The sequence below is a fragment of the Syngnathus acus genome, chromosome 12 (assembly GCF_901709675.1).
Source record: "Syngnathus acus chromosome 12, fSynAcu1.2, whole genome shotgun sequence".
Taxonomy (NCBI): domain Eukaryota; kingdom Metazoa; phylum Chordata; class Actinopteri; order Syngnathiformes; family Syngnathidae; genus Syngnathus; species Syngnathus acus.
The window spans coordinates 7917604-7944906 of NC_051097.1; the positions used below are offsets into that span (position 1 = coordinate 7917604).

Sequence of the window (27303 nt, forward strand, 5' to 3'; positions counted from 1 at the left end):
ACATCCATTAATACATACATACATGTATGTAGGTATGTATGTGTGTATTAATGAATGTATGTAGTATGTATGTATTTATGTATAAATGAATGCATGCATGCATGAATGAATGTATGTATGAATGTATGTATGTATGTATTAATGAATGCATGTATGTATTAATGAATGTATACGTCATACATACATTCATTAATACACACATACATACCTACATACACAATTACATTCATTCATCAATACATACATTCATACATTCATCAATACATACATAAACACATTCATTCATTCATACATACTTACAATACATACATACATTTATTAATACATCTATACATTCATGCATGCATGCATGCAAACAATTCATTCATTCATTCATACACACATACATTCATTAATACACACATACATACCTACATACACAATTACATTCATTCATTAATACATACATTCATACATTCATTAATACATACATACATACATTCATACATACATTCATTCATGCATGCATGCATTCATTTATACATAAATACATACATACTTACATACATACATACATACATACATACATTCATTAATACATCTCTACATTCATGCATGCATGCATGCATACAATTCATTCATTCATACACACATACATTCATTAATACACACATACATACCTGCATACACAATTACATTCATTCATTAATACATCCATCCATTAATACATACATACATACATTCATACATACATACATTCATTCATGCATGCATGCATTCATTTATACATAAATACATACATACTTACATACACACATACATACATACATACATACATTCATTAATACATCTATACATTCATGCATGCATGCATACAATTCATTCATTCATTCATACACACATACATTCATTAATACACACATACATACCTACATACACAATTACATTCATTCATTAATACATACATTCATACATTCATTAATACATACATACATACATACATACATACATACATACATACATACATACATACATACATACATTCATACACATACATTCATACATACATTCATTCATGCATGCATGCATTCATTTATACATAAATACATACATACATACATACATACATTCATTAATACATACATTCATACATTCATTAATACATACATACATACATTCATTAATACATACATACATTCATTCATGCATGCATGCATTCATTTATACATAAATACATACATACTTACATACATACTACATACATTCATTAATACATCTATACATGCATGCATGCATGCATTCATTCATTCATTAATACACACATACATTCATTAATACACACATACATACCTACATACACAATTACATTCATTCATTAATGACATTCATTTATACATAAATACATACATTCATTAATACATACATACATACATACATACATTCATTAATACACATACATTCATACATACATTCATTCATGCATGCATGCATTCATTTATACATACATACATACATACATTCATTAATACATACATTCATACATTCATTAATACATACATACATACATTCATTAATACATACATACATTCATTCATGCATGCATGCATTCATTTATACATAAATACATACATACTTACATACATACTACATACATTCATTAATACATCTTGCATGCATGCATGCATTCATTCATTCATTAATACACACATACATTCATTAATACACACATACATACCTACATACACAATTACATTCATTCATTAATTTATACATTCATTAATACATACATACATTCATTAATACATACATACATTCATACATACATGCATGCATTCATTTATACATAAATACATACATACATACATACATTCATTAATACATCTATACATTCATGCATGCATGCATACAATTCATTCATACACACATACATTCATTAATACACACATACATACCTACATACACAATTACATTCATTCATTAATACATACATTCATACATTCATTAATACATACATGCATGCATGCATTCATTTATACATAAATACATACATTCATTCATACATACACACATTCATTAATACACACATACATTCGTACATAGACACATATCCATCTTTACATATCCATCCATACACAATACAATGACCAAAAGAGAAACGTCATCACTTGAAAGCCTTTTAATAATTTACTTTAAAAAATAGTGTAAAAGTAACAGATATCTCCCACTTGTGTGGATCTGTTCCATATTCAAATTCATGACCGACGTAACAAAGTCTTGCAAACTTGCATTTGTCTGTACAATTTGTGAGCGCTCACTTGGCAATTTCCACATTTTTGGCTGGAAGTAAATGACACTGTATCTGTTTATATTTATATATATATGTATAAAAGCTCACTGCAAAAAAAAACAATAGCTTGAAATTTACAGCTTTAGAAAATTCCAGAAAAACACAGCTGAGTGGTGTATAATACAAACATGCTCAGATTGTAACAAAGTGAAGAGAGAATGGGACTTTCTCGTGATTCGCTTGACATCATCTGGGCGACAAATCAAGTGTCATTTTTGTTTAACTTGTTCGATTGCCTAGTTCAAAGATTTGTTTCGTTATAAATATCTCTATCATGTTTTTAATTGAAGGGCATTAAAACAAACTATATTGTTTTTGTGTAATTGAGGTTCAGTCTGTTTCCATTTAAGAGATTTGTGTCCATCACCCTTTCTTTTCATTAAGTGCCTGTTTGGAAGAGGTAATATATATTTATTAAGTATATACGTATAGATATCAAATTCTATCACATGATATAATTTGTATAAATATTGCATTAAATTGACAATGTTCATTTCAGATCCCAAGCGATTTATTTAATGTTTGGGAATAAAAAGGCCTTTTTTTTTTTTTTTTTCCTTTTTCATTTTAAATATGACAAAATAACTTTAAATTCTTTGCAAATGTTTTACATTATGAACAGCCCTGCCTGTCTTCATATTTTTTGTACCGCCATTGCTTCTGTCTAACCCTTTGAAAGGTGACGAAAAAGTGCCGTCTGCAAACGCTCCCCCGTCGGTGTTAAAAGATAACCTTCCAACAGTGCTTTTTTTTTGTACACAAAAAAAGGTAAAGAAACGACACAACAATGCCTCGAATGTGCACGTGTTGCCATGCACAATATTACAGGTATGAAATTTTGTTCTGCGAACGTTTGTTGAAAGAAAAAAGCTCTGACGAGAGCTGCAGTTTCTCTCCATGGGAAAGCACCGTGACTGCCAGTTGGACTTTTCTTTCTCTACTGACACTGCATCTTGTCACTCTGATTTACATTCCAGGCCCTGGGTCTCTGAGATGGACGGACGGACGGGTGGGTTGAGTGGGCCGAGGAGGCAGGAGCACACGGCTATAGCATGTTGAGGATGGCGTTGTACATCTGGACCAGCACGGCCAAGTGGACGGGGAGGCAAGACTGCCGGTCCTGGGTGGCAGGCGTGCAGGTCAGCCAGGACAGTGCATTGTACTGCTCCAACACAAATCTGCATTGAGAGAAAGACGTCGTTTAGATTCCGTAGCACATTTTGACATGCGAGAGAGCTTTGTGGTAGAGTCGTTTGTGTTTTCTTACCGGAGCACATCTGAGGTGGTTTTTGAGTCCAGCGGGTGAGGGGTCCTCTTTGTCTTGTCTGCCACTAGCTCATCGGACTGGACCATGGAGATGTGGTGGTGGAGCGATGCCTGCGCACAAGCAAAGAGCGGGAACTCAGCCGTCTTGACTACACGGAGTCGTTATCTCTTCTCAGTGTTGTCTCAAAATCAGAACTTGTAATTTTACATATATTTTACTTTGAAGGGCTGACTTACATCGTGTAATACAGATACTTCACTGGTTCTTCTATATCAAACAAATTATTTTAGGTGTATTTACCTGACATGTTTCGGCGGGTTCTTCTGCCTTCATCAGAGTCTGATTAAAAGTCTTTGGTATGACCCAACCGGGGTTTGATCACACAACCTTCCAGTCTCAGGGCGGACGCACTACCACTAGGCCACTGAGGTGGGCTAGGCAACATCTGTGTTACAGTTGTACTAAGTTCATCTTGTTTTTCCTTTTCAATTCACTGGTTCTTCTATATCAAACTAATTATTTTAGGTGTATTTACCTGACATGTTTCGGCGGGTTCTTCTGCGGGAAGAACCCGCCGAAACATGTCAGATAAATACACCTAAAATAATTTGTTTGATATAGAAGAACCAGTGAAGTAATTGAAAGGAAAAACAAGATGAACTTAGTACAACTGTAATACAGATGTTGCCTAGCCCAGCTCAGTAGCCTAGTGGTAGTGCGTCCGCCCTGAGACTGGAAGGTTGTGTGATCAAACCCCGGTTGGGTCATACCAAAGACTTTTAATCAGAGTCTGATGAAGGCGGAAGAACCCGCCGAAACATGTCAGGTAAATACACCTAAAATAATTTATTTGATATAGAAGAACCAGTGAAGTAATTGAAAAGGAAAAACAAGATGAACTTAGTACAACTGTAATACAGATGTTGCCTAACCCAGCTCAGTGGCCTAGTGGTAGTGCGTCCGCCCTGAGACTGGAAGGTTGTGTGATCAAACCCCGGTTGGGTCATACCAAAGACTTTTAATCAGAGTCTGATGAAGGCGGAAGAACCCGCCGAAACATGTCAGGTAAATACACCTAAAATAATTTTTTGATATAGAAGAACCAGTGAAGTAGTTGAAAAGGGAAAACAAGATGAACTTAGTCCAACTGTAATACAGATGTTGCCTAGCCCAGCTCAGCGGCCTAGTGGTAGTGCGTCCGCCCTGAGACTGGAAGGTTGTGTGATCAAACCCCGGTTGGGTCACACCAAAGACTTTTAATGTGTGTAAAAGATGTTTTGGATGAAAAAACACTTATTGTGGAACAAATGACTGTATGAAAACTGAAAAGTTAGGTTCCATTGTATTCAACAAAAATTAGCAATCAAGCAAACGTTTGCCTGACAGAAATGTCTTAAAGTTAACTTTCCAGTAAATAAGTTTAATAATGAGGTCTTAAAACTATATCAAGACATCTATCATAGTAATAGGTCCTCATCCCAAAATGGTATGTTTTTTTTTTTAAATTATGTTCTTCAGCAATACAATACAATTGCTAATGGGAGGCCCCTAGTGGTCGCAAAGTCTTGAAGTCAATTATGCCTCTACACTCAGTGACTTATGCTAAATGTTGTAAATGCTTCTACCTGCTATTCATCTATTCATTTGGTTGTTTATTTACGGGAATGAAATCTACATGTGATACAAGTGTCATGTTTTGAGTACCTTGAGGAAGAGAGGACATTGGTTCTCAGCTTGAGGGTAGGGGGCCCAGAACCAATGCGGGAGTCCACCCGCTTGCGCTGTGGAGACGTAGTAGCCCAGAGCCAGCGGCTGCTGCTTCAGCTCTTCCGGAGGATTGTCTCTGGAGAGTAAGCGCTCCCCTTGGCTCTGTGCAAACAGGAAATTCAATTATTGACCATGTGCACGGCAAAGGCGTGCAAAAGCAAGGGAGACGCATCACTGATAATTGAAGGAAATGAATGCACTCCGTCTGGCAGGCCTGCGTGTGATTTTCATGTTGGGTGGGGGGGGGGCTGTTGTTTACGTGCCGCCACTGAAACTGCAAGGAACCGTTTTGATTAACTTAAGCAGGAATGGCCACCAAGTGGAAGCAAGTTTGAAAATTGAAATCACATCAACTCTTTGTTGTGGGTAAAACATCATGTTGTTTTCCAGGTATGCACTCGCCTCTAATTTTCCTACAAATCAGAGCAGCTCTCAAGCCGACTATGATCTCTCCCCTCAGGTGAGCGATGACACCGACAGCGATTGTTGGAGTCACGCTGCTTTCTACTTTGCGATTGAGCCGTTAAGAAACTGTCATCGCGTTTCTTTTGGCCCCTTTCGCCTCCAAGCCAAATTCCTCCACGCTTGGCAGCGCTTTACTCTCACATGCTGTTTGCTCATGTGATGTCGAGTGTCAGTCAAGATGCAATCGCTTTGACTGGTAGCTTTTGAAAATATATACTCTCGGTTGTCAATTCATTAGGTACACCTGCACCAATAAAATTATTTTACATGACATTATTTCAGAGTCTAAAATTTGCTTCAATTTTAAAAAGATGTGCAAAAAAATGGAGTTTAATGTTTGTCTGGTCGAGAGGAGGGAGTCAGTATTTTTCACTCACCCTGGTGTGTTGAAAGTGGGATCCCATTCCGGATGGAGAGCCCGGTGACGGCACAGGGGAGGTGTTGGGCGAAGGATGGAGGTTACCCGTGATCAGCATCATGTCATGGCCGATGTCGTTCTCCAGTTCGTCAGGAAAGGGCAAGTCGAACATGTCGTCTGTGGGAACAAATGTTATTCATTTGATGGATTTTAGCTGGGTAATTATATTTGTCAGACTATTTCAATACATAGTTGAAATGCAGTGTGATAAAAATGCACAAGCCATACTGGTGGTGAGATGGAACAAACTTGCCCCCTGGTGGTGGAATGGAGTAAAATAACTCCATGTTTCATTGCACGATTTTGTATTGACTGGATACACATACTTATAAAAATAATGCTAAATTCTGTTGGCGACAGGTTCAGCAGTGTAATGCATGTATAGGTAGGGGGGAAAAAAAGTACTCTATCATTATGAGTCATATTTGCAAAGGTGGACGAAGTGCCACCAACAGCCCAGCCCATGATTTCACTGGCTGTGCATGTGAAGCTTTATGGCTCTCTAAAGACGTGACCTTGGCGCTGGAGTATCCAGTAAAAAGCTAATGAGTACCGTTATTGTCCTCAGTGGGGTAGGAGCTCGGCGCCAGCTGGGTGGTGGCGGACGTCGGGAAGACGAGGATGTGTGTGCACGAGGCATCCTGAGGCGTGTTGAGCTGCGACGTCTGCAGGTTCAAGGCGGTGCTGCGGCCGAACACGGAGCCCATCGTCACGGCATCTGAGCGCAAATGTCACATTTATTATTTTAATTATTTATTCATTCAAATGATTTTTTTTTTTTTTTTATACAGGATGCTTAAATGTACAGTATCAGACGGTATCAGAATAGCACAGTCTTTAAGTATACTTCAAACTTCTGAAGTGTTGTGTCTTGATTTAAGATTTGTTATTTATTTATTTATCTGTGATGTTAAAGGCAAATTAGAAAGAAAAGAAGCAGGAGATGTTTTATGCTCTCTGAAGGGAGGCACACTGGCCCTCATTTTGAGAACCTCCGTAAAGTATATTATCACCTTCAGGTACTCAAGAAGTGCTGCCTCTACTTACCGGGCATGACCACGAGGGAGCCCTGCGGCTCCATGGCTACCAGGCAGGCACTTAGGATGGAGGGGGTGTCCGCCGCCGAGATGCCGCACATGCGACACGCCTCCCTGAGCTGGCGCCCTATCGAATGCAACGAGTGCTCCCCGAGGAGCGAGCTCCAGTCTGGCGGGGAGAAAAAGACAAAGCGATGTGATCAGTTGAATTCGACTGAGATGCCACCTAGATTAAATGCTTGTATGTTCAAGACTGGGCAAAACATACAGTTGGACGTTAAAATGCCATTAACGTGCATTTTGAAATATTTGTTTACAATAAAACATTTTCCTCACAAGAAATGATGAAGCATTCGGTGTGGGCGCGATCGCTCACCTTTAAGTTCGCCGTGGCCCAGTCTCCCTAACCGACCAATCACAATCCTCCACGGCAATGAGGTCATCTGGATGATGCCAACGCACCACTCCCACAGTTTCTGCAGACCCATCTTCCGAGCGGACACCTTCGGGCGCCGTGCCCTGCGGCGGCAGGGAAGAAGAAAAAAAAAAGCCGTGAAGACACTGCGTCATTAAATTTGCGGACATCCACACCAACCTGTTGGGAACGTCCACGTTGATGATGCACGTCTCTAGCAGCTCTCCTTGCTGGTCCGTGCACGACACCAGGATCCAGCGCTGGTCATGTGACAGACAGTACCCCACAAAGAGCACGTTGTACCTGGGAGGGACTTCGGCCCAAATCTCTCCTTGTTCTGGCTGCTTGGGCCGGGTGGGCCCGAGGATGAAGGGGGGCGAGTACAAGTGCACTGGGCTGGGATGCTGGGGGAGGACAAACATCCATGAAATGATGACTCAGCATTTATCATCATGATTTCCAACACTTACATCTGGGCTCTTGAGGACCGACGTGACGGTGGAAACTGGGCCAAAACCGGTCAGGGACTTGATGTGCGTGTGCTGGGGCCGCAGGCGTCTACATTGCGAGTAGCATGAGAAGGCCAGCGAGCGCAAGTGCTGCAGGTACAAGTGGCTCTCCCCGCTGGCGGGCTGCAGGAGGTACTGGCATGGCACCACCTGCAACAACAACACCGCTAGCTGAAGGCAAGTTCTGGTTCTTGTTCAAGTAAGTTTGGAACAGACTAACAGGTTCTTAGGTACGATGGTGCAACCCTGATTACCTGGAGAACGAGTGCAGGTCTAACGGTCTCGGGCAGAGTCTGCAGCATTTCCGTGTAGCAGCGAAGAAGCCCGAGCAGCCACACGCTCTCCGCCTCGACTTCGTCACCTTCCTCTTCCTCCCCTCCTTCGCTCCGCATGCCTGTCGGGCTAAGAAAAGCGTCCACGACGTAAACGACGATGGCGGGTGGGTTGGTGCGGCTGTCCGTGGAGTCTGGGCCGGTCGGGATGCCGATTCTGGACTGCTCGGTGGTGCTGGGGGAAAACAAAAAAGAGGGGGGGGTTGTCCATCAGGTGCACTAGTTCAAGGCTCTAATAACAGTATTTGAATTAGGGGCAAGTGCAGGAGTGTAAAATCAGATCCAGCAGATGGCGCTGTGGTAATGGGTAAGAGGTTACTGGTTCACTCATCAATTTCAAAATTGACCATTTTTTTTTATCCTTGTGGGTAATTGTGTGGCAGGCACGCTAACCAAAATCCCAGCATGCTGCCAAAGGGACAAACAAACAAATACAGTGCTGGGACAAGAGTGTGTTGTTTTTGGCTCTTACGGGTCAGAGTTCTCTGCTGGTGTGTTGGCTGCTGGTGCGCCACTCAAGGGGCCTTTGGACTCGCCAGAGCCCCCAGGCGTCAACTCCGCCGTCTGGCTGGAAGGTGTTGCGCCTGGAGTGGCTGAGCCTCCAGCCCCGGGAGCCCCGGAAGCTGCTTCTGCATCGGTTGCCCATGTTTGAGGCTGGCCGGAGGAGGCGGGCTGCGCTGAAGAGGCGGATGCTTGGATTCTGGGTGGCAAGAGAAGCGTGCTGTCCAGAGGCAGGACTGACAACTGGGGTCCTGCAAAAATCAGATCATTTGTATATGTAATATGTTTTTACAAAAAAAACAGGCCTATGTCACAGGGATTAGTTTCCAGTTATTGACAAAAATAATCAAATTTAATTTTGTGCATTTGCAAGATTCCACGAGTGGTTCTTACCTAGTTGCAGTTTACAGGCATAGGCATAAAGTTTCAGTTTGCTGAGGTTGTCCATGTGTTGCTCTCCAGCCCAGGGACCGCTCAACCACTGGTCCACATCCAGATCCTCCAGCCTTTCAGATTCCACCTCCTCTCCCACGCGGACGATCCCATCCCGGGACACCTTGGCCAGAGGACGGTGCTTTCCGAGACGACATGTCTGAGAAGGAGGTCATCTTCATGAAGACACGTTCTTGGAGGCGCTCGGTATTAGATGCAACTTCCTACCTCATAAACAGCGCTGAGCTCCTGGAAGAAGGCTCGGGCGGCGGCCAACAGCGGGGGGCTATTGGGACAGAGCACCACGTACGCCGCATCTCGTTGACCCCCGTAAGGCTCCAGCAAGAGCTTCTCCCAGAAGGGCAAGGCCAGAGGGGACAGCGCCAGGAAGTCCCGTTCTCGATCATAGCCAAGCAGGACGGTGGGGATGGGCAAGGGCTCTGGGGACTCCTCAGAACCTGGAGACAGAAATCCACCGTGAGCTTGAGATATCAACCTAAAAACCATTTGTGGTTCTTACCATACGAGCCCCTGCCCGCCATCTTATGGAACTGCTGCCAGGTGAGTGGGCCCTGAACGTGTTGAATATTATCCCAAGTCCGCCCGGTTCTTTTCTTCTGGATGGCGTCTTGCAGGAACGGTTGCAAGGACAGCAGCAAGCGCACCATGTCCTGGGACGACAACATGCTCATGTCCGCCACTACGGGGGATGAACAGACGCACAGAAACCAGCACACACACACACACACGGAACAGATACGCACATGTTAACAAGAGCCTGTGAACCGAGGAAACAAATGAACAAACATAAAACACATCCAGATCACACCAAGGCAGATAGGAATTTGTAAAAAAAAAAAAATATGTCCAGATATTGGTTTCATGCTCCAGCAGCATCCTGTCTTGACATTTGAGTCTTACCATTGGTGTGAGGCCAAGGATGGAGAGCTGTACTTCTGACAACAGCTGGATCCACTTTGCCCCCCGTGGAGTTGTCCACATACTGCAGCCCCTGCTCCAAGGCATTGTAACACTCCACACAGGCGTCGCTCCCGTCCACCCACTGCTTCTCCGACAGCCAACTTTGGAGCAGCACCCCCTTGCGGGAATAGCTGGAATAGCCGTGGGGAAGATGCAGCGAGGCGAGGGAAGAAATGGGCTGCGAGCACTGCTCCTGAAGCAGGACCATGAGCGAGGGCGAGGCGGGCGCCGCATCCTGAGGCCGCTTGGCTCTGGGGTCGCCCATTGTCGGCTCCCGCCGGCCGAGAGCCAGCCTCCTCTCGGCGGCCCGACCGATCTCGGAGGAGCGGCCGTAAATATCCAGTTCATCTTCCAGGAAGAGGCCGGTGCCGTGGGCCAGCTGCCTGTTGACGATGGCGCTGAAGCCGCACATGCAGCGGTACTGATCCTCGCAGGTGGAATCGGGGATGTACACCCCGACGTCCGCCCCCTTCACGTTCATGTTGCAGGCACAGATGCAGCAGCTGTCAAAGTTGCGGTCCTTGAAGACGTTGAGGACCGAGTCCGACAGAAGCAGAATGGTGTACAGGCTGTGGCTCTCGGGGAGGCAAGGTCGAGGTCGGGCCAGGGGCTCCACGGAGCTAAGAGGCAGGCTGGTGGAAGGGGTCGAAGCGGGCGAGCTCAGCTCCGTGCCGTCCTGCTTCACGGAACCTTGGCCGGAGCTGGCGGGGTTCATGCCCCGCGGCGTGCGAGGGGTGCGTGGGGTGGGCACGGAGAAACGAGGCGTGGCCGGGGAGGGCAGGATGCCCACGGTGGTGCTGACGGAAGCTGTGGTGCCGCTCATCTGGTTGTAGTCCTGTTCTGTCAGAGCGCTGACGCTTGGGATATTTCTGAAAGACAAGATTACAGTAAGCCTGCCGCATTAAACTTTGTCACCAAATGTGACTCACGTGTATCCATCCCTGACGAAACCGCTGCTCTGAGCGTGCATGGCGGCTGGGATGTGCTCCATTTTGGGCAGGAGCGACCAAGACGGGCGGTAGTAGCACTGCTCGGGAATCTTAAGCGGTGGTAAACTCTGACTGGGTAGGCAGGAAAGTGGTGCAAACATGGAGGAGACCACTTGTGTCTGGACAGAGGCGGACATGAAGACTTGCTTTGGAAATGTTGGACAGAGCAACTCCATTTTGCTAGAATCAGCTTTTCCTAACTACTAACCTTGAAGTCTTCTTGCCAAGGACTAGCCATGCCTTCCTCCAGATCCATCCTGAATTCAGGCAGCTGGCTGGCGGCGAGCGGCACGAGGTGGTCGGGCGCTCCGCCGGGAGCGGAGGGGGGCTCCTGGCTGGGCGTGTCGCGGTACGTCATGATGGGCGAGAAGGCCGGATGCTGCTCCAGTGAAGGTGGCGTGGGGAACATACGTTGCAGGTCTGCTACTGCTGAGGTGGACAAAAGCGGATTTATTATGGCTTTTGGCGCGTCGTGTATGGCCATGTTTGGATGGGAACTCACTCGATGGATAAGGAACTGCTGCTCTGCCTTCTTTACTCAGAGGACGATCTTCGGTGGATACTGTGACTTTGGTTGAGTGCTGGTTGGGGTAAACCGTCTACAATTTAGTACACATCACATTAGAGGATAACAGTTTATTAATACCAGCCATTTATTCAAGTTATTTTTTTTTAGAGCGGGACAGCATTTTATTTGAGGCAATTTGGCTGAATTACTTTGATTGATTGAGCCAACCCATTTCATTTATTAGAGCAGACAGAAATGCTGAGAAGGCAGAATTGTTGCTACTTCCACATATTTGCCCAAACAGGAGCTTGGATGACTCACCCCAAGCTCCTCCTCATCTTCATCGAATATGTTGTCCAGATCCGAAATGTTCACCACCAGGTCTTTTTCTCGAGTCAGAGAAGGATTGGCTTTGGCAGCGGCATCGTCCGGACTGGACTCGTCTGAAGGAAAAACATTCAACTTAAAGGCTCGGATGGCTTTGAAATGAAACACAAAAAAGATTTTTTTTTAAAGATGGTTTGTGATGTTGAAAGCGCAAGTCGCACCTGATTTAGGAGCAGAGTTGAAAATGGACATCGCATCTTTTCCATCTGGCAGGTTGCCATTGCTGGTGATTTCTTCACTCTATTGGGTCATTTGGAAGAATTAGTCAAGCGAGTCACCTTTTAATGGATTTTCAAGGATGCCTTTGAACAGCCGCTTTAAATATTAGCACCCGCCTTGGCTCTCTTGCTGGATTCTCGCCCTTGACTCTTTAATCTCTTGGAAGTGGAGAAGGTGTACTCGATGTCACCTTCCTTGAAGTCGTAAGGGTCTTCCCCTGGCTCGCGCAGAGCCTCCACGACCGGCTGCTGGAGCAGGCCCAGCGTCTGGACGTGGTCCCGCAATCTCTCGTCGGAGATTTTAAATCTCTTTTGCGTCTGTGTGTAAAGTCTGTGAGAGACATTTGCAAGCTATTACAACATGGATATATCTTCTACCTTCAAATAAAATCTCAAGCGCACTTGAATAGCATTCTGGCTTCCAAAGCAGACTTTGGAATTGACATGGCAGAACAGCCTCACTCACATTTAACTTGATGACTGAGGAATTGATTTCCGCGCAAGTCAAGCATGTGGGACAGCTTTGCTATTTTTTCGCAGACAGCTTAGCGCAGGCAAAAGAAAAGGGTGGTTTGTGCTGTTGTGGGTGTGAACACTGATTCACTGCTCGTCAACCCTACCTCTTTAGAGCAGTTCCCTCGGGGATCGCCTCGGTCTTCCCTTCCTCTAGTTTATCAGCCAAGACCTCTGGAGGTCTGAAATCCATCTTATCAGTCCTGGGAGTCCGGAAGCCTCTCCACCAGCCGGCCCCGTTCTCTCTCTGCTTCAGCAGGGCCATGAACATTGCCGTCTCACTGGTCATCAAGCCCATGCCCGCCGCTGCCTCCTGACATACGTGCATGTCCAGGGGCCCTTCCAGTACTTCTGGGTCCTGAACCCGAGGATGTGGACTAAGCGTGGGAGGGAGCGGAGACATTGGCGACAAGAGAAGGGACTCCGGGGCTTTCCTGCCGTTGGAGAGCGGTTTGGGATACTTGCAGCTTCCCAGAGTGGCCATAGGCTCCATGGGTGGATCCAGGGCTACCAGACCACTGAGCTGGGCCCCCCCAGGGGAGTCCTGCTCCAGAGAGGTCTCTTGGGTGACAGACACACGGTGGTGAAAGGGGATCATGGCCGGCCTCTTGGATTGTTTGTCAGCCTTTTCAGTCTTATCGCTCGTCTTGTGTTTGGGTATGGAAGACGCGTATAATGACGAGCCGGAGGACGGATTGGCGCCGATCTGGGGGTTGGAGATGTTTGCGGTGGTTGTCAACTTCTGCTGCTTCACCCTGACGTACAAACAAGACAATTGCGTGATCTTTTCAGAAGAAACACAGTTATTGTAATGGCGTCAAAGAACAGCTTGAGAGCGGCTCCGCGGTACCTCGAGCAGCTGCATGGCGCTCGCGCACCGACGTCATTGAAATCCCACGTGGTGACTCCGTTTGGCACTTCCTTCTTGGGCGTCACGTCAGCTGGCTGCTTAAGTCTGCCAAGAACAAACAAACAAATGTAGGTCCGTCCTCCGCAGCAGGGGACCACGGCGGGCTGTCGGCACTTACGTGTGCTGAGGCTGGCTGAGGTAGCACTCCCTCCAAGCTTGGTGGACCACCTGACAAGTCAGCTTTTTCCCAGAATGCTTTGGGCTGAGGTTGCTGACCCCCAGACTGCTGTCTGGCGTTGGGACACTCGAGGCCGAGGTCACGAATCCACTGTCCGCTGGAAAGACAAGATGCAGAGCTCAGACTATATTTAAATGGTGGAGGCTAAAGCAAAATGTTCATTTTTTTTAATTGGCTTAACTTCTAAAGCCCCCCCCCCGAACACAACACGGCGTCGTTACCCGAGCAAGGCTGCTCCGGCGATGTCGGCGGCGTGAGCGGCACGCTGCAGTGGTTCTGCTCTCTGGCGAGGAGGCCCTGAGCTGCAGGAGCAGGTGGAGGTGGCTCCGCCGGCAGCTGGCCCTGGCCAATCAGCACAAAAGCAGCTGGGTAGGTCATCCTTACTCCACCTGAAGAGACCACAAAGGACAAGATGAGAAGATGAGGCTGCTGCTTCTCACTCAGACATATGGGCCTTGTTTCTTCCCATTTTTACGACCTACTAAAACTACCCAATGGGTGTCTACAAAGGCTTCATCTTTACTTTTATCATTTGTTGAGTTTACATCTGAAGTGCGAATGTTTTTCCTGCTTTTTAAATCCAAGTTGTTTATGATAGTTTAAATTGACTAAAGCAGGTTTAAACCTTCAATCAATGTTTACTCTTTTAATTATATTTATAGTTAATATAATCATGAAAAGTCCATAACTTAGTATTCACATCAGCTATAGTTGCATAGTAAGTTGCATGTCGTTCCGATTTGAACTCCTTGTCATCTCATTCATCCTCTTTTCCTTCTGCATCATTAGCTCTTTTTTGCAGCGGGGCTAAAAAAAGGCTGTGAAGGTGCTTTTCAAGAGCATCGGCAAATACCTCAAACGAAAAGCGAGAGAGGAGGAAGAGGAGGAAGAGAAGCGGCGGCAGCGGCGGCTAATTTATGGGATGGCACTCGCCGCTGTTTGCTTTAGCAGAACAAAGTCACGGCGGTCCGAAGCAATTTCAGCGGGATTCCGGCACAAATGCGCGGCGGCGGCTTTTGAAGCAAGTACTTACCGACGACCACCTCCACGGCCACGTGAGCGTTGCGATCATCGGCCGGCTCGACGTTCTCCTCGCCGCTTCCCGCCTTCCGCTTCAGTACCATGGGGTAAAAGTAGCTCCATTCCTCCATCAGCTTGCGTGCTGCCGGGTCGCTCATTTTATAGGCTTGACCCGTCAGAGTACCGCTCAGACCGTATGGGCTCAGGATCACTGCAAAACAAACATTCAGATTAGACTGAGCCGATACTCAAACAACGATCTCTAAAAGGTTCTTCTGAAATCGTAGAATTTTTGGTGTGCCGTTACCTTGTATTGGCGCGACGGAGGTGTGTGCGAGGCGAATGTGCTGTTCTGTGATGTGATACGCCGGCTGGTGCTGGGCGATCTCCACGCTGGTGCACACGTTGCTCTCCCCATGCAGGAAGAAGGAGAAGGAACACGACAGGTGCTCACTGGTGAAGACAGAAGAACACACCGGGTGTCCATCATGAGAGCCAGGAAGGCGGGCGACGTTGTCATGTCAACTCGGAAAAATTCCATCAATGCCACGCCATGACAAAACAGTGTAAGAGGTGTGTCAGAAAACTTCCAGGACTGGCCTTTACCACATGCATCCATCTTTGTCCTCATTTGGCCTTCTTATTGCAGGTATGAATCCTTATTTGCTTAATGACGGATTGTTGTATTTATCTCTTTATTACACCGCCTCGGACCATCCATCATGTATACTTTTTTTTTTTTTTTTTTAATCACAGACTGATCATAATTAGGGTCTTATTGCAATCTACATGGCGGCGGCGAACGGCCCGCGAGGTTTCGGTGATGTATATTTTTAATCTATAACGCTCCTTATAACCTTGGTTATATACATACATCAAGATGACAATAAAGTCAGCAGGTAGTGTGATCTGGTGATTACCCTGCTGCCCATGCAATATCTCCTTTGCCCCCAAGGCACTGGACCTCCATTGGAGCGGTAATGGGTCATCAAATTCAATAGGAGAAAAAAAAAAGAGCCAGTTCTGCCTTTAATGGGCCGAGCTGAAGGATGAGTCGTTAAATACCGTCCTAAAACGGCCTCCAGATGGCGCTAGGTGCACCCAGAGGGTAAGGAGGCCAAGACTGGATGTGAATTTCTGGGACAGAGTAGCTTGTGGCGTTTCTCAGCCTTTATTGAGCCATGGGTGACCACATGAACAAAGGCTACACTTTATTTAACATCTTTATGAAGACAAAAGTGACAACCAACACCTCCCAATTAATAGTAGTCTAAATTATATAATAATGATAATAATAATAATAATATAAAATCATTATGATAAGTGATGTTATGTGATTAAAAAGCGCATCGGTTTTCAAATAGTTAAACTCAAGCATTATTGTTTTTCTGATACGGATCTCGCATTATGTTGTCATCGCTGAGTGTGATATCATCACTGCAGCCAAAATGTGACGATTATGACGTTTGCGCTCTTACGCTGTTGGCACGGCAATAACAAAGGTGCAATTAAACACAACATGAGCGACATCACTGGCGTCAAACTTGTTTTCATTGCGGTCCACGTGGCTACGGTTAACTGGAAATCCAATCCACTTACTGGGAATGTGTAATCGCTACTTAGCTACAGTCAGGGGGAACAAAAAGAAATGACACCCATCACCCATTCAGAAATACTTTCATTCTTTATATTGCGAAATATAACATTATGTGAGCGCATATATTTGATACTGCCATCTGAATTCCAGGCCAGATGTTCTAGCGCTACCTGTGAGTCACACAAACACACGTACAGTACATTGCATGTCCTTTAGCAAAGGGCATTTTCCTGCACCGTAAGCGGGTGTGATTATGTGGACACACAGCACTTCTTGCATCCTTTGGGACCTGGTGTGTGTGTGTGTGTGTGTATGTGGAAACAGTAGTAAACATGCGGATGGTACTCAAATGAAGAGTGATCCTCACAGCCGGAGACTGAAGAAGAGAGGGGTGCGGAAAAAGAGGGTGATTGGGAACGACAGTAAGAAGGTCTTCATTTTATATTTATATAAAAAAAAAAAAAAAAAAGAGAGAAAGAGAAGAAGCCTCGGTGGTTGAAAATTAAGCAAATGCACCAGATGAAGCGTAAAGCTGCCAGCCAGGCACAGGGAAAAAAAAAGAGAGAGCGAAAAAAACATACAGTTTGAAATATAGAGTGAGAGCAAAGCCAGCCTGGGAGAAAGTGCGGCGAGTGAATAATTCAGCAACACACACACACACATTGCTGCAATTGCCGCACACATATCAATGAAATTGAAGTTTTAGCAAGTGATCTTATGTTTACGCTAAAAGGATTCAAGCAATGTCAAGCAGAATCTCGATCAAAACATAACAGCGCTTTTATTTGAGATGCTGTTATTGAACAAATCATCGTCAAAGCCACTGGCTATTTGATTGCAAACGATAAGAAGAAACCAGTTCAGTTCAGTACGACAGATAAATGTATTTTTTCTCTGACAGGATTAATAAAAACAGAGTATTGGCATTTGTTATCTTTGTAAATGACAATCTGATGGTTGGGTTCAAATCTGTTATTATTTGAATGTCATGTGGACTGTACTAGTATTCAGACATATTTGATAACATTCAACAATACAGTAATTATGTGCAGTATTATTGAAATGAGTGGACCGCATACTGTATAAGGGATTTTTTTTCTTGAGATTATAACTTTAATAAAAAATAAATGCAACTTTTTATCTCAAACATAAGCAAATTTTAAATATTAAAAATTCTGTCCACAAAATATTCAACCTTATTTTTGGATTGACTTTTAACTTGAAAATGTAACACTATCTCCAAAATATATATTTTTGTCCCTGAAATGATTTTTTTTTAAATTATGAATCATTATTCTTTATTATTATGATTTTCATCAAGAAAATATTTACCTAATAATCCCCATCCATCTTTATGGCTGACTATCTGTATCGATCTTGTTTCTGGCACAGGATCTCATTAGCAAGTGTACCTAATCCAGTGGCCGCGTGCATATGACAAATTGCATGTGGGCATGAAGAGACCTCCTAACGATGCTATAAATATGCAGATAAGCTCGCTTCAACTTGTGAGTACAGCCAAAGTGACACGTACACGAGTCGTGGAACATCACTGGCTGAGACCAATGAAGAAAAACTGAACGTATGTGTCAAACAGCGGGCGGCTCCGGCGAGGTTCCGACATGCTTGACATACACGTCACATTAGCATGTAGCATTGTTGGATTAAAGAGGAAGAATTAGAATACAAATTGTCCTACAAGAAGATTTAGCCAGCATCTGTATTTAGAAGCTAGCAGTGTAACAAATACAGACTGTGCTGTGCTAACTCAATTTGATTTACAGCAGTATGTCAAGTTTGGGCTGGCAAGTCACAGAAAAAAAAAAAAAGGGAAAACTAAAGTAATATATCTTAACATAAGATGCCAGGCAACATAAACTGGTTCCTAGACTCAATTGCAACCGTTAAAAAAATGCCAGTCAACTATTTATTTATTTTTTTTAACTTTTCCATCTATCTGCGCTAAAGTAATTAGTTTCATTTCAGCCTCTCGCTTTGGTTTACCTGCTAATGTAAGAATGATAGAAAACATCCACGGAATATGTCATTGTTTGTGTTCTCCAATCTCCGGGGAGGCCCGTTACACGTGTTGTATAACACGTTTGTTGCGTGTCAATACAAACGGCGTATTTAACGAGAAGGCTTCCAAATAAATTGGCCGCGACGCAAACGATGGGCTCCCGACGACAACTTTAATTGCAAATTCTGTCAGTACGCGTACATCTCCTCTAATGAGAAACATTCACATTTATAGTCCAATTAATTGCTCAGTGTTTAGCATTAGCGAGGATTTTGACATCTATGATGACTTCATGACACTTGTACATCGTCCCAGTCAGGTTGTATGATTGCGTCTTTAGGTGGAATCAAACTTTTTTCCTCTGGTGAAAGAATTTTTTTCATTGGGTAGTTCAATGTATGAATAATGGAAGAACAAGTCAGTGACGGTATGCACAGTTTGAACAGTTCATCTTTCCTTTCTTTGGGAATCGCTGCACTGGGTCACCTAACTGCCCCCCAAAAAATTAATCAACACTCCTTATTGTACCAGAGATTACAAGTACGACATATATAATAGCACAAAAAAAAATGTTTCCCTTTCTGCTTGGATATTCCGTGACCTTGGGATATGGCTGGGCACCAAGTGTCTGTTGCCAAGACGACGGCTAATAGCTCAATGTCACCCGAGGAGAGCGGAGCATCTGTGCGCTATTTATTTACTGTGAAGTATTGTTAGGGAGATCATACAACATTCTCTAGCGTCTTCAGTCACAAGAGAATTTCTTTTTTATTTATTTATTTATTCAAGCTTTAAAATATAATATGCTGTCCTGTATGCGGTCATGAATTCAAATGAGAGCCTCGATAAATTTACATTGTATTGTAGTTGGCATGCATACAACTGACTGAACTAATGAGAGGGACAGACTGTAATGCATCAATTCAGCCGTCTGTAGTAATGATTAATTTATGACCATCACTTCGGCACCCCCCCCCCTCCTTCTTATCCCTCTTCCTCCCAGTGAACCCCCACCCACCCCCTTTTTAAGCGTCTGATGCAATTCGCTCCCAACCCAGAGAGCTTCCTCCTCATTCCGACACAAAGAGAGCAGAGGGAGGAGGTTTTGGAATTCTCTCCTGGATGCGCCGCTCTTCTCCGCCACTATGGCCCCAGGGACACACGCGAGATAAACACCGGGGAAGCTTGACAAAGGCGGGGGTGGGGGGGGTGTTGGGCCATGAGGATGGCGCGCGCTGTTGTAGACGCCCTCTGTTGGGGATAAAAGGCACCGACGGCGTGGAGGTGCAGAGGAGACAAAGGAGCTGGTTACAGCTGAGGCGGGAGGTCACATGACATCAACTGAGCAATGCTCCCTCGTGGTGTGTGTGTGTGTTGGGGGGGGCTTCTGATGTGCAGAGGGGATTCCTGAGTCTAGCGCAAGCAATGCTATTGTGGAAAAGAAACATGCGGGGTGCATTTGGACTGCCCGCATGTGAAGTGCAAGCAAAGCAGAGCGGCTGTAAAAAATAAATAAATAAATAAAGAACAAAAGTGTCATTCACCAAAGCCTTTTGTTTTGTTTGTGGACATTGAAAGCTGCGCTGATATTCCGCCTTCTCCCTCTTTGCAGGATGCTCAATAATTCAAAGAGGCAACAGTGGCTCAGCGTGAGGCAAGGATGGGAAAGGGGAGGGGGTGTTTGTTGGGGGTGGTGGCTTCGCAGCGGTGCACGCCACATGACAACAGATATTTAGAAGTCTCCCTACATAAGTAATTATTACAACCAACAAACATTCTACTTCTCCCACTTGGAGCTTTGGCCATAAATACGACATCTGCCCCAGTCGGAGAAGCAAAAACGTATCCGATTGTGGTTAAGTGTCACTAGAGTCCACTAACGCATACAAACATCCAGACACGGGCTAAAATGAACCCTTTGAATAGCCTCACAATGTTGCGAGCTGGGAATTCCACTCACCTGCTGCCCAGAGACTTTTCCTGCAGTTGGTGCGGCTTGAAGAACCACTTGCCGACTCGCACGAATCCTTTGTCCATGAGACATCTGCAGCGGTGAGAAGAACAAAAGAGAATGTAAGACGCTCACTTCACCGTGATAATAATAATGATCATTATCCTTGGCTTTCAACAGCAGGCTGTCAAATAGAAACGTACGCCCGAACAAAACAAGGAAGCGGAAAACTTGAGCAGCAGAGTAAACTGCACGGTGGACGCTTTCGATGGTATCAAATAGTCGAGTTGCTCTGCTGCCGAGGTTTTTCTTGCCTTCCTTCAGTGACCGTCTCCACGGTCTTGACTTTTACTCCATGTGCCGGCGCCAGGGAATTCCGAACCGGATCCTCTGACCCAAGTCAAGGATTTACACGATTGTTTTATAGATTGGACTTGCGCAGCCTCCAGTGCTTCCATCCGCTACGTGTGTAGCTAGCTTAACTTGACTTTAGCTTAACTTGACTGTTTTCCAAGCACCCCACACCGCAAGATAATCTGACAATCGGACTTTTGCTTTGATCGTAACGCTCAAATTATGCCTGATTTGTCATCATTTCAATCGTGAAGAAATCGCCGTGCGTATATTTTGCTTGACACAATCTCGAGCTTCAGGTAGCTAATTTAGTCAAACGATTACAACTCTGCCTTTTCTAATGGTCCCGATCGTTTGCTCGGTTGCAGTTTATCAAATGGTTCCTAATTGCTTTGCTTGTGATTGTTTGATTAAGAGCCACTTGACTCAAATTTATGCTCATTTGAGCGGAACGAAAAGTAAATCGGCCGCCCGGCGACAAAGTTTATTTGGTGGCGAAGGAGAAGGCAGTGGCTGTCGCGTCGGAACAGCTAGCAATAAAAGGAGCTAGCTTCAAGGTAATAGGAAGGTTAATTCCGCCTGCCCCCTATGATGATCGCTGATGCTTCACTTAATAGAGAGCAAATATGTGCTGCTTCATTTAACAGATGGCTCTGGCTCAGAAAGGAGAGCTTTGGGTACTTGAGCAAATGATTCACTGCTCAAATTATTAATTTCAGTGAGGTGAGGATGCCAGAAGACAAGTGGAGATGTCTAATTATTTAGTTTAGCACTTTTTGTTTGGGGACGCACTTCAGATATCTTTCGAAATTGACCTCGGAGACCGACGGGAATTACATTCGGTGGATGTGTTATTTTTCAAAACGAGACAAACTTGATCAGAACTGTCATGTATAGTTACTTTCTCTGAGAAAATGGTTTTGGAATTCCAAACAGGCTCCATTTTTTTTCCTGAATAATAAAAACACAATCCCAGACATTCATGTCTTGTATGTTTTTGCCATTCACTTTCTCATTACCTTTCCAGCAGGTTGTGTACGGCCTTAAACAGCAGGGTCCTGCACTCGTAGGACAGTCCGCACTCCCACAGCCCCTCCTCGGCCACTGAAAAGTGAAAATCATCAAATTATAAATCTCAATATACGGCATTATTACCCACGCTGCTTTATAATCCCTCTCGGTGGCAACAGTAATGATGTTTTCAGAGACAGAGAAGCATCTGCAGCGGCCAGCTTGAGGATTATAAACAACACGCGCGCTTGTTTATGGCGTGCTCTGTCACCACATGCTGCACGCGCTGATGAGGGAACCGGCGCATCATATCGGGAATCGCGCTCGGGGATGAAAACGCGCGCTGTGATGTCACTGAGAGCAAGTGTGTGTGTATGTGTGCGAGTGCGCACACTGGGCAAGTGTCAGGTTAGCTGCAGCGACAAGCCAGTCAAGCCCAGTGCAGTTGTCAGCCTCGCTTAGCCCAAGAGCAAGCGTGCGGGTGCCATTCGCGTACTCGGGTTCTTGCACATGCGTGTCTAGTTGTGGGCTAGCCCCCTTTTTTTTTTTTTAAACCCCCATCACAACAGCCCCCGGGCAAAAACAACAACAACAAAAAGGTTGTTGACATGCAAGTGAGCTACAAGCTAAAGAGAGGTGGGTCAAATGTAACCAAATTTGGGTCAAAAAGGAAAAAAATGACAATTTTGGGGGAGTTGTGTTGTTTTGAGAATATATTAGAAAGTTGGGTCTAATTGAGCCTAAATTGGGGCATTTTTGACAATAGTTTGACAATAAACTCAAACTTATAGTGTTAATAAACAGCTTTTTATTTTGAAAAAATATATATATTATAAAAATGGGGGTGGCGGTTAGGAATGTTACTGTACTGCAGCTCCCAAATAAACACACACAGCGAGCGTCCAGTTAACAGTGCTTGTCTTTGTTCTGCGCCATACTGTATACCTGCAGGGCTGAGCGTGTGCAGGGTGGGTGTTGTGTTTGCGTGTGGGGAAGTGATGTTGGGGTGCAGGGGGGGGGGGGGGGGACAAACCCCAGCATCATCACAGAAAAGAGGAATGCAAAGACCTCATGGGGTGGTGGGGGTCTTCATTCTCAATCTCATATTTATGTCATGTGTCTTCCCGCCCTTGTGCTCGGTTAATATTTTCATCTCGCGCCCCCCCCCCCTGCCTCTTAACAGGGGTGAATGAAATTTCCTTACTCGCCAGAATTACCCTGTCGCCATGGAAACGCAGGCGCGAGAACATGGCGTCCTGGCATTCAATTTCAACAGCGTGCCCTCCTCCTGCTTCTCCTCCTCCTCCTTCTTCCTCTGTTCTCTTGCTTCCAACACCCAATCCACCTCCTCCTCCCCCCCCCCCCCTCCTGCTCCCTCCCCAACACCCAGCCCTCATTTACTCCTGCTTGAGGGCGCAGACAGGAAGCTTGCTGGAGCCAGCTCGCTCTATCTAACACAGCAGTGAGATGAGCAGAACGCCAAGTCTCCGGCAAAATCCAGCTCATTAGCTCTCGCCGCTCTCCTGATATCTCTTCTTTCTCTGTACACCTCTTAAAAAAGATCAACTTTGCAGCTCAACACTGCTGAACTCGACCGACAAGATGGGGGGAGGGGGGGAGGCTAGGAAAACATCTTCTCACACCTCGCTTTAAGTCAACCAAACGAGAACAAAAGTAAAGCAAAAGTGACTGTTTGAAAATCTACTCCTAAAACCTGGCACTAATATTGGTCATTCAATGCAGAGGATAAAGAATATGAGTACAAATATTGTCTGTCTACATGATGTTGCTGCAACCTTTGTGTTCAATTTGTTGCAATCACTGTACCACTGATGCTAATTAGCATTAGCTGCTTCATCTATTTGCTTTTTTTGCCTTCTGGAACTTACATTAAGCTAAATAATTTGCATATTTTGTATACTTTAAGATGCAACACTTTAAGATGTGTCAATGATTGGGCTAAGAGGAAAGTAGTTATTGTTGTCAAGGAAGTATATGTTTATGTTAAGTCTGGAATTTTCCTCACACTTTACACTTCTCAAACTGAAAAACTAATGTAGTCCAACACAACAACTTTCAAGTCTTTTCCAATAAAGGGTTACTATCATGTGGGGATTTTCTTTCCCTTTCTCCCAGAAAAGCAGCAGTACAGCATAACCTTCTTTTTATGGATCCCGACAGTAGTAACGGAACACATTTAGACCCCAACTACGCAATCCCCATTAGAGTTAGCACCGCATCAGCACAAGTGTCAATAGCGTAAGAAAAGCTCGTCAAATTCAACACGCGGCGACGGTGATGTCGAAATTGTGCATGTAGGCTGGAGGAAAACACGGCGCCACTGTCACTGTAGCAACAGCGCGTCACTAAGCGCCACATTTTCAGATTTACTGCCTGTTAATCAGGGGAGGAAAACAGATGGCCCGAGGGAAAAGCGTGCTGCAGAGACTCAAATGTGCAGCTGAGTGCAATAGGGCTTTAATGCATCATGATCCGTCATTCATCACAGACGCGGCGGCGGCGGCGGCGGCGGCGGCGGCGGCTACAGCCAACTGCAGTACGCCCCGGAGAATGTAAATGGGCCGCACGTTATCAGGCACACTCTCTCAATTAGATTAAAGTCATTTTGCCTTTTTACTGATTAGCGCAGAAAACAAGGCTGGGAAATTGCAGGAGAGGGAAAAGTCATTTTAAAAGTGGATTTTCTGCACTGTATTTAAAATGGGGATGACTCTATGAAAAGGCGGCGGTAAACCACAATTTATCAACAGGTGGGTCTATAAATAGAGATTTTTCAATTTACAGTTTGACTCCTCAAACACGCCAAAACTTAATTAAAGCTCATTTTCTTTCAAACAGACTTAAAATGAACACATTGCAAACATAAGCCATGTTGACGGCCACGTAACGCCACCATCTTTTACATCACCACTAGGGGGCGCGATCCCTCACCAAGCACACTGGCGAGCCAACAAACAAAGCTGCTATTGATCTCCAAGGTGCGACAACACGCGGCGACCTTTCCCCGCACGCCTCCTTCCCTTTTCTCCGGCTCTTCCATTTGTTCATTTGCCTGGAATCAATATCACCCACAGCTCAAGGGCCGACCCATTCCCCCCTAAACTAGCCCTGTCTGGGCCGTGGCGCGAAGCCCGTGCAGATTTGCTGCAATCTAAAATAAGTGCAGTTTATGCGCCCCCCCCCCTCCCACACCTTTGTTTGACTGCAGGTGTTTTCCTATTTTCCTCACATAAGCATCAAGTGTACTGATTATGACAGGGCCAGGTAAGGTCAATAGCATGTAGCAACACTCTAATGAGGTTGAATTTATCCAGCAGCGCGTGAATATTGTTCCCGGGCTGTGTGTGTGTTTACACAGCTACACAAAAAATACACACTTACACAATTCTGTGTGTAATAACAGTTCTTAAAAGTGCGATAAAACGGAGGCAAGCTATTTTCTTGAGCTTACACCTTTCGCAAATTTTGTTCCACTTTAAAGAAGAACTGCCAGCACAAGGTGTTATATATATATATTTTTTTAAAATGACACCTTGTTTCAACATCATGAAGTTGATTACAACCTCTTGAGATGCCGCCAGCTTGTTTATCAAAGCCACTTCTCCGACCACAAGTGTAATTTCTTCAAGTATTCGTATACTGGATGAGGAAGAGAAGAGTTAGGAGACGACGTGTCCTCGAGAAATTAATGTAAAAAAAATTGCTACATAATCTCAAACTTGCAAACCCGGGGGAGGACAAAGTTACGTAGCACTGCCAACTTAGCAACACAATTATTGTCTTAAGCTAACATTGCACATGGACAAGCATGTTTCCATCAAGTCATTAGACACCATGTAATGGAAACATGAACTCGGCACTGAGACCCAGAGTCCAGGAGGACGCTTATGGAGAGTGAAGGCTTGTGGAGGGAAGTCTGGAATCAATTAAGTGACTGAGCTGGAGTTGCTTGCATAGTTGTGAGGGTGAGTCAGGCAAAAAAAAAAAACGAAAGAAGGCACCAGGGATGTGTAGGCTGCGTCTGGAGGTGTTTAGAATGTGTAGCAGTGGTGCAAACAGACATGATGGCATGTGTGTTAAAAATAGGAGAGAAAAAAAAATACTAGTTAGGACCAAAAAGTTCATGATTGTTTTGTGGTGAGAGTGAGAATTGAAGCGGCGGAGTCAAGTTGCAGTCAGCAGAGCTCCACCTCTGCGACGCCGAGGTCAAAGTGGAGGGTAGAAGCGGGCGGATGACCGGCTCGCTCTCGCTCTCTCTCAGCACTCAAACAACTTCCCCTTGTTACTTCTCAGTACTTTGCTTTTCTCTCTTGGCTTTGACAAGCGGGGAATTTGACTCAGGGTGTAGGGGAAAGACAAAAAAAAAAAAAAAACAGAACTATCTGAGCAGATGTGAAAAACTAGTTTCAACTGTACGTTGGACTTTCGCAACTGAAAGGTTCAAAGTTTCAATCTTGAATCCCACTAAGCGCTTATTGCTTGTATTTGGCAATTTACATCGAACTTTATGTCGACTGCTATCGAAACAAGGCAGCATGACCTTCAAACACACAAGAATAGATGTTTGCTCAGTGAGTTAGGAAAACAAAAAAAAATCCCCAAATACAGTAAAAATAAAACCATCAATCGCTCCTTCACTCTAATTACATCAACAATAATTTGCTTATTAAAACTGAACAGTCAAAGTGACAACAAGAGCTGAAAATATATTTCAGTCTATTTCGTTACATAATCGAGGAGAAGTAAATGTCATGGGCACACTGAAAAGGAAAATCAATTATTGAAAGCAACACAAAATACCAACATCAAACCCCCCACTAGCTCAGCTCAAATATTCACTTAGTCTCCCGCTCAAATCAAAAAGAGGACGTTTTTACAGATTAAAAACAAAAATGTACGAATAATCATCTCAGCGGAGCCGGAGAACAGATTGCACGCGATAAACTGTTTAATTGATTAAGCATCACAGTTGCTGCGATAGCATGCGGGATAGTGTGACAGCATGTTGACAGCGCAAATATATAATTCACCAGCTATTTACTGTATTAACGCAAAGTCTGCGGCGGATTGGAAATGACTGGAGAGGAGCAGCAGGGAAAAGATGGCGCGAAATGTGTGGCCGCTCTGTTTTTGTGTGTTGGCATCTCACCAACGCTAACACCGTCTTTCCCCATTC

General features: G+C 44.7%; 1 protein-coding gene and 1 long non-coding RNA gene across 7 annotated transcripts in view; one reads left to right on the plus strand and one right to left on the minus strand.

The window, feature by feature from the left end:
- The window catches only part of LOC119130967, a 38444-nt gene extending 34627 nt beyond the window's left edge, over positions 1-3817 (plus strand). The window contains exons 5-6 of the long non-coding RNA XR_005099568.1: positions 3304-3465; positions 3662-3817. This is a non-coding gene — a long non-coding RNA (uncharacterized LOC119130967). The remainder of the gene's footprint in view (positions 1-3303; positions 3466-3661) is intronic.
- The window catches only part of LOC119130964 (mediator of RNA polymerase II transcription subunit 13-like), a 56966-nt gene continuing 31803 nt past the window's right edge, over positions 2141-27303 (minus strand). For 3 of the 6 annotated variants that reach the window (XM_037264974.1, XM_037264973.1, XM_037264969.1), the window contains 29 exons: positions 22115-22199; positions 20751-20834; positions 15481-15626; positions 15187-15384; positions 14375-14542; positions 14094-14250; positions 13916-14020; positions 13173-13820; positions 12670-12883; positions 12496-12574; positions 12269-12390; positions 11942-12038; positions 11648-11868; positions 11380-11558; positions 10391-11319; positions 9990-10169; positions 9698-9927; positions 9431-9629; positions 9009-9288; positions 8459-8711; positions 8166-8354; positions 7876-8099; positions 7657-7799; positions 7291-7449; positions 6797-6961; positions 6203-6360; positions 5298-5462; positions 3594-3703; positions 2141-3504 (listed from right to left, as the gene is read on the minus strand). In XM_037264974.1, coding sequence (XP_037120869.1) covers positions 3372-3504; positions 3594-3703; positions 5298-5462; positions 6203-6360; positions 6797-6961; positions 7291-7449; positions 7657-7799; positions 7876-8099; positions 8166-8354; positions 8459-8711; positions 9009-9288; positions 9431-9629; positions 9698-9927; positions 9990-10169; positions 10391-11319; positions 11380-11558; positions 11648-11868; positions 11942-12038; positions 12269-12390; positions 12496-12574; positions 12670-12883; positions 13173-13820; positions 13916-14020; positions 14094-14250; positions 14375-14542; positions 15187-15384; positions 15481-15626; positions 20751-20834; positions 22115-22199 — 6020 coding nt within the window. In that variant the 3' untranslated portion in view covers positions 2141-3371. The remainder of the gene's footprint in view (positions 3505-3593; positions 3704-5297; positions 5463-6202; positions 6361-6796; positions 6962-7290; positions 7450-7656; positions 7800-7875; positions 8100-8165; positions 8355-8458; positions 8712-9008; positions 9289-9430; positions 9630-9697; positions 9928-9989; positions 10170-10390; positions 11320-11379; positions 11559-11647; positions 11869-11941; positions 12039-12268; positions 12391-12495; positions 12575-12669; positions 12884-13172; positions 13821-13915; positions 14021-14093; positions 14251-14374; positions 14543-15186; positions 15385-15480; positions 15627-20750; positions 20835-22114; positions 22200-27303) is intronic. The other 3 variants (XM_037264972.1, XM_037264971.1, XM_037264970.1) reach the window with 3 other exon arrangements.